Genomic DNA, 7,332 nt, shown 5'->3' on the forward strand with positions numbered 1-7,332 from the left:
AAATGTATTTAGATTCAAAGTCATCTTGGGAACTATTAGTAGGTGCCCTTGAAATCATTTGATGTTCTCTGTAAGTAAATATGAATATCCAGACAGAAGCTGATTGTGCACCATAAGCGAGATTATGTAAAAGCTGAAGATGACCGAATTTTCATTTTTTTGGTGTGTATATATATCTATATATTTTTAAATTCTCTGAGCTATGTAATACATAACTTTGTGTTATTCTTAAGGAAACAGCTTTCGCTAGAAAATAGCGGATAGATTGCCACCGTGTTCAGCAGAATTTGGAACTGTCCTGTCTATCTCACCACCAACAGAAAAATCATGTGCTTAACCAGAGTGCAGTATCTTCACTGGAAACCTAGCGGGAGTGCTAGTGCTTTTTCTGGTTATACTTTAGTACATTATCTAAGCCAAATAGCTAAGAGAATAAATTTGAACATAATCTGTATTTCCTTAGTGTTCATTATCTTGTTACTTAAAAATTGCCTGTGAAAAAGTGAACACATTCATAGAAACATGACTAAAATACTCTTAATAGAAAATATATGAAAACAAAATATTATTCAAACTAAAATATACAATTGCAACTTGCACTGTTGTGTTCAGCTCCAGTAGGCACACTGAATTGTCTTTTTTCCAAATGGATAATTTATTTAATTAACCAAGATGCAATGAATTTTAAATTGTATATTAAAATAGAAAAATTAGGTAGTTAGGAAAAAATATGATGTGGTTTACATACATAATCACTGTTAAGAAATTTTTTATTGCATGATTAAAAATTGCAGATGGCAGTTTACCATAATACAAATTTTGTTTAAAAAAAAAAATCTTTTCCTTGCCCATGTTATCATGATAGGTTTGAATAATTTCTGAATATTTTTAAAATTTGAATTAAGTCACCTTTAAAAATTACTTCTTGCTTGGGTATAACTTTTCGTAATGGAAAGTGAAGATTTTCCTTTTTGGTCATTGTTTGTCAGCTGTGAATAGATTACGTAAGTGTTATACTGTATTCTTATGTCAAAAAAATCCACGTGCACTTTATGTATTCAACCTTTTACATATAAGACAGAGTCAGTGTGTACAAAGTTCTACCAGAAATTTTCACATAAATTTTATTCTGAAATTTCTATCAAGGACTGTACTTCATTGCAGTACACACTGCTTGATCCTGTTTATCTACATAATTTAAATGCAACCCTGAAGGATATAAACACAGCGACAGTTTTTAAACATACTTTCTGATAATCAGCACAAACTATTACTTGAACCTATTCAATAAAATAACACTGACAGACGGAATTCAATGACCCTCAATAACAACAGATACAATCTCATTGTATAAAATTGTATTATGACATGATTGTGTTGTCTTGAGTTATGACTTTAGGTTGTCTGCAATATGGCACGCTTTTTCTTTAGCAAAAAAAAAATCATACTTATTGACATTGAGATAATGCAGGATCTAAATTGTTTACCCCAAGATTCTGTAATGAAGAAAAAAAAAAAGTAAAAGATGTGTGCATTCAACAAATAAATAAACACTAATTTACTGTTGACAAGTGTTTTGTTAGCGAGGATACGAATTTTGCTTTATGAAAATTTCTATGAAGGGACAGATTCTTCTGTAGCTCACTTTGACACCCAGTGGCTTGATTCTGTTCAGTTTCCAGCATGGGTAGGAGGACGGATGATGGCAAGGAGCTCTGCTAGTGGCAGCTGGCAGGAGGTCTCCCCTCATGGGATCTGGCCAACAAAGCTCGGGCAGCATCCACGTGGGTATTTAATGGTCAAAGAGCCAAAGTAACTTAAGAAAATAAGGTTCCCTTAGCTTTGGGGGAACTCATACGACTCACAAAGATGGTGACAGTTCTTGGCCGGGAGAGCCAATGTTCTCACCTTCTGTCCTCGCTCTTCGTCTGAGCTCCCAGCTCCAGAGAATGAATGGGGAGCCTTGCAAATTCGGCATCCCGTAGGGTATCTGTTGGGGTAAAATTGCTGCGAGAAGAGCCCAAAGGACATCTGTGTTTCATGTGGCCCACTATCGTAAGTCTTTAAGCTCCAGATAACGTGCAAACGAGTGGGGCAAGTACTGGAGGGGCTGCTGACAGGGGTAAGGCCAGGCCTGGCCAAGTTTGTGCTCTTGGTGTCCCACAATAACTCCATCAGCACTGGGCTCACTGGTTGTTTGTTTCCCTTTCAGTGCAGAAACTGATAAAATTATGAAAATGAGATTGGATTTAAAGAACCAGGAAATTACTTTAAGGTCCACGTTCCTTTAGACTCATGGCAGATCTCAATTGGAAACTGCTAACTGACACCTTAGAGATTTCTGGACAGAGACACGATTCTGCACTGCCACCCCCCAGTGAAACAAAACAGCATAGCCAGTATAAAATAAAATACCAATTTCTGCATCTTTAGAAGACGGATTTTGGTAAATAGTGAGAAACTTGCAAATGTCTTCAGTCAGCCTGTATGAGGTAAAATAACCATTAAAAGGTGCCCACCAGGGTAATGCTTTTTCACTTGAGAGGAATAAATATTTTTGTCAAAAAAGCCAAGACTTCTGAACATTGAGATTCCCAGCGCATTCAGATGTTGAGGCTTTTGGTTTTGTGTGCCCATATCGTGCCGTATAGCCAATGATTGTATAAAACTTCATTATTACAAGGAGGTTAGAAACACAGAGCTTGTTTATGAATAAATAATTTGGTATCTGTTCTGCAAGGTAACAAGGACACTTAGGACATTCTGCATCTCTAAGGATGCAGTGAGCAGGAGGCATATGTGGCAGGAAAACAGATTTATGAGCAGGTAAATATAGGGAGAAAAGGGACATGAAGAACATATAGCATTACCTAAGTTTATATAGAAATATAAGTGAGACAGATATGGTAGCTATAGCTATTGTATGCATTCACAGGTTAAAACTTTGTTTTTCACATCTGCTTTGCTGGCCTGGGAGCATTCAGAATGCTTTCAGAGATCTGTTACCAAAGCAGGGACCCCGAGCGATGCTTGGCTCTCCGCTGCTGCCCCGTTATCTGAGCGGCTTTGCTGGGAGCCAGGGCGTCTTCACCGCTGCAGCGCTCCGGAGCCACCCTCCCCGACTGATACAGGAATAACCCCGTTCGCTGCGGCCAGCCAAGTTTTTTGGAGGGGTCTCCCCACCGCTGAGTCCACGTAGGCGTGGACGCATGTGTTTCTCCTGTCTGCACGGCACTGAAACGCAGCGATGCTATTGAACACCCTGCCCAAGCCCCGCGGTGGCTTGGCGTGCTGTGCTCCCGCATAAATAGTCTCTCTTACCTCTGAAGTTTCCCTCGTCTCCTGCAGCAGTGCCAGGGGTCAGGCACACAAAGGTGCTGTCCCCTGATTGCAGCAAACACCGCCATGTGTTGTATGTTTGATGAATTAAAAGGATGCTGCCAACTTAATTACACTGTAACCCTTCAATAAAGGAAGGGCAGAGCTGATTAACTAGTGAATAATTGGGGGCTGATTGATGGCTTTCTCCCTCACTGCTAAAGGCTGTATATATAATTATTTTGCCTGTGGGCCTAATTTTGCCACTGTTAGCTTCCACTTTTGTCATCAGCTGTAATTTATGGATGGGGCCTGAAGCCTTAAAAAAGGCTGGAAAATGAAATAGCCCCGAATCCCCAGATATGTCACCTGGAAATGGCCAGCAGGCAGCCTTTAACGTCAACATTTGCAGCCATTTAGCAGCATTAACACCTCATGCTTAGCCGGAAAATAATATTATCATTTGTCAACAACTATCATAATATAGATTTTTTTCCTGACATGTAATAATGTTGCATCACTCTCACCAATGATTTAATATATGTTTTAAATGCAAGATCAATTTGCTGTAACTGAATAGAAAATTCTTCTATTAATGCACTTTAAAAATAAAAAGAGAGCAAGAGATGAAGGAAGAGCCATGTCCCCTCACTGCACTGTCAGCTCGGTTATGGATTCAGTTTGTAAGTCTCTCGTGAACCCCCCAAATCAGTGCAGTTGGGGAAACTTGGTTTAAAAACTCTTTTTTTCTTTAGACTTCGAAAGATTCAGTAGCAGTTTCAGAGAAAGTACAGTTAATAAATGAATGAACTTCTCTCCACCATACTTAAAAAACATCGTGGGACAATTTTTCATCTCCTGTCAGTCAGCAGAGCTGCATCTGAGCCTGTACAGCTACGCTGGTTTGTACAGGATGTAGATCTGGCCTTTTGTATTTTAAGTTGAAATAAGATTTCTTATTTTTTTCAGAGACAAAAGCTAATCATTAATGCAGCAGTGATAGTAAATGTCAATCTGTTTTGAAGGACTGAATTGCTTCAATGGCAAAGAAGAGAGATGCCCCCCAAAAGAAAAACTATTATGGGAAAATACAACATCCTGCTCAGAGCTGCTCCGGTGGCTGCACGCAAAGAAGCGCTGTCTGGTTTAGATTCCACAAAGATTTTTTTTCAATAAAGTAATAACAACTTAGATTCCCATTTTTTTGAAACCCACATTTAAACATTGCAGAGAGAAGGCTTCTAATTTATAAGCCAAGATATACAAATCCTCTCTCTCCGATTTCCTTTGTTGTTTTGTCCTCACAGAGCGCTCCCTTGCCTATGAATCACATAAAGATTTGAAGAACCTTTCAGTCAAAGCTCAGTAGTGTGCCAGTGGGCACTGGCCAGGAAAAAAAAAGATTGATATTTGCCCTCTCTTCTTATCTGCACTTGATTTATAAGTCAGTGTGAGTATGCAAGAGAAATAAAGGCAAAGACCTTGATGCCTCCCTGTGGAGAATATGCACCATTTGGATTGAAGGCATGAAAGAGGAGAAATTAATGGTAAGCTGTTCATCTGTCACTACTGCCAGCCTGATGGTTTTGCAGAGAAGGAGAGGACTAGATGACATGCCCTCCAGTCAAGGGCATGACTGCCCGCTGTTCTCATATTATAAACACAGTGCTTTGGGTTTCTGAGGGATTTAAATTTAAATTATACTGTACTTTGGATAGGCAAATCTTTACACAAGTTTATTTTCTTGAAGTATTAACATGCAGGATTTTGCTGGCTTTATGTGGGAGAAAAATAAAAATTAAGTCCCCCCTATTTGATAAAAATATGTAGCAGACTCTTAAAATGTATCCATATTTTTAAAGCAGTATGTTATAGTGTAATGAGATTTAAATTTATATATGCATTGGAGATTTAGGCACATGCATAAATAGATAAGCTTTAGTTATTCTACTTTCTGGCACATAGGAAAAGATTAAAAAGTTCAAAATGGGAGCTGAATGTTTTTTTCTATTAAAATGGTATAATACCGACACTGCTGCTATCGATGACAATATTAGGAACACATCTGGGGGATGAAAACTGACAGAAAACTTTCATATTGTGTTAAATGACAAGAAAAATGTACTCATTGCTAAATGACGTATTTGCAGCGCTGAGCACGTTGTGTACGCCCTTGCTGCAGCTGTCTGTCAAAATATTTCTGTGCACTACCTGGCACAAAGGATCGCCGGGCTGCTCGAGTCCTCGAGATGCTTCCGCGTCATATCCCGTGTCACAGATGCTGCCAGTGCTACCAGGAGCAGTTTTTGAAGCCTTGCATGGTTTGGCTAAATGCATGAGAACTGGTTTTCACAGTGCACAACTTCAGGTTTGAGATTTTGTGATGTTACTGCTGCCCACACCCATTTGCTATTTAAAGCCCTCTTTGCTGAGACCAAGCAGTGGGATGGGAATTTCCGTTCTCCGTTAAAAAAAAAAAAAAGGAAAAGCAAGTGACTGGTTCACTGCTTTCAAACAACCTTGGATTTTATAAACTAAAGCCCTTACTAAATCCCTTTGTAGAAGGGCTGCATTGCCAAGACAGGTGTGTTGTGTGATTGTCCCCATCTCATCATCACTGCGAGTTCTGAGTTTATAGCACTGAAATACAGGCAGCCAGAGAAGAGGAGATGGAGGCGGATCACGTAGGTGATGGTCGGTCCTCCAGCATCTTCACAACAGAAGATGCATCCTTCCCTCTAACGTGACTGGCATCTCCAAAATATTGTGCCTTGATCCTTTATCTTTCCTGCACCTTTTCTGCCTCTCGCTCAGGTTTCATGGGCTCCTCCTCTCCCTGACCCCGTACACTGCATACACGAGGGCTTTGCTTTCTTGTGCACCATGGTCACCCTTCTTCGTCCTCTGTTGGGAAACCCATGGTGGGGTGGTTCCTGCCGAACAAGAAGGACCGAGGCACTCACGGTCCTACTGAAAGAACCACTCACCTTCCGAAATCCACCTGCGCTCACCTCCCTGTTACCAACCCACCTCCTCCGTGACGGGTGCGGGCTCGGAGCGGTGGCAGCTGCCCAGCACTGTGCCGCTAGCTCCCTGCTGCACAGACTTCAGCTGTCAGAGGTGATATTTTCTATGCCAGCTGTTAAGCATTTTTTAAGAAATTTCTGCTAAATTTTTTTTTGGTGAAGAGATTGTGGGAAAGTGTGTTATTTCACCTTCCTCAAAATCCTGATCGTTTTTCTGAGCAGCTCTCATCGTTCTTCCAAGCTTTGGAGCAGGTAGTTACTGCGGCGCCTTTTTTTTTTTTTTTTTTCTGTTCTTGTCAAAAAAATCCTCCTGTGGCCTAGTTTATGCGCATGTTAAAAATCTGTTTGCACTTGCTGAGTCCATCTGCACGGAGCGGTTACATGCGGCCGTGCTGCGGGCGCAGCACCCAGACAGCGCGGCTGCTCCCGAGGCAGCCGGGTGCCACCACCCCGGGGGGCTGCTCCCTGCCACGGCGGCAGTGACGATGAGGAAGGAGGGCTTGTTCTTCTGCCCTCAGCTTGCCCCTTGCTGGTTCAAGCACAATATGGAATACATAGGAGGGAATGTTATTTTCTGCTTGCTAAGTGTTTGCAAAAGCTCTGTCAAACTGTTTCCGATAGTGATGGGATGTACAAAGCTTTCTACTGCAGTGTGCTGTAAGCTAAGGTGTAGAAGATGGTACAGAAAGTCCAGAGGTCCTGGTTTTGCTAAGTGAAGGTTGTGTGGTCCTACAGGCTGATGGCTTTATAGTTTTGGCTATACCCAAATGTTCCCTCCTCCAGCAAGGGCTCTCTTCTTACTTGGCGTCTGTGGCCTGGGTTGGTATTTCCCAATTTCCACCCAAACTTCAGGCTTCTCTTTGTGGATTTTTCTCTGATGCTTCCATCATAGTTTTTTCAAATTTATCAATCTTTGCTACTTGCACAAATAGTTGTTATATTCTGATTATTAGGATATAACAGCAACAACAAAAAAAAAAGCCTGTGA

The 7,332-nt window shown here is 41.0% G+C and overlaps 1 protein-coding gene across 3 annotated transcripts; it reads right to left on the bottom strand.

Moving 5' to 3' along the window:
- Positions 1-243: 243 nt before the first annotated feature.
- LOC310880618 (uncharacterized protein) lies at positions 244-4,164 on the bottom strand. 3 transcript variants are annotated; one of them, XM_083796743.1, is made up of 4 exons: positions 3,322-4,164; positions 2,416-2,483; positions 1,909-1,990; positions 244-1,496 (listed from the first exon to the last, which is right to left on the bottom strand). In XM_083796743.1, exons 1-4 carry the CDS (start codon positions 3,405-3,407, stop codon positions 1,484-1,486), a joined length of 249 nt encoding a protein of 82 aa, XP_083652869.1. In that variant the 5' UTR covers positions 3,408-4,164; the 3' UTR covers positions 244-1,483. The 3 variants fall into 3 exon arrangements, 1 of the variants encoding a protein (XP_083652869.1); XR_014571816.1 differs by lacking the exon at positions 2,416-2,483 and having other exon boundaries at positions 244-1,990; XR_014571817.1 differs by lacking the exon at positions 2,416-2,483 and having other exon boundaries at positions 244-2,220.
- Positions 4,165-7,332: the final 3,168 nt, after the last annotated feature.

This window comes from Anser anser (genome assembly GCF_964211835.1).
Source record: "Anser anser genome assembly, chromosome: 13".
In the NCBI taxonomy this organism is placed as follows: Eukaryota; Metazoa; Chordata; class Aves; order Anseriformes; family Anatidae; genus Anser; species Anser anser.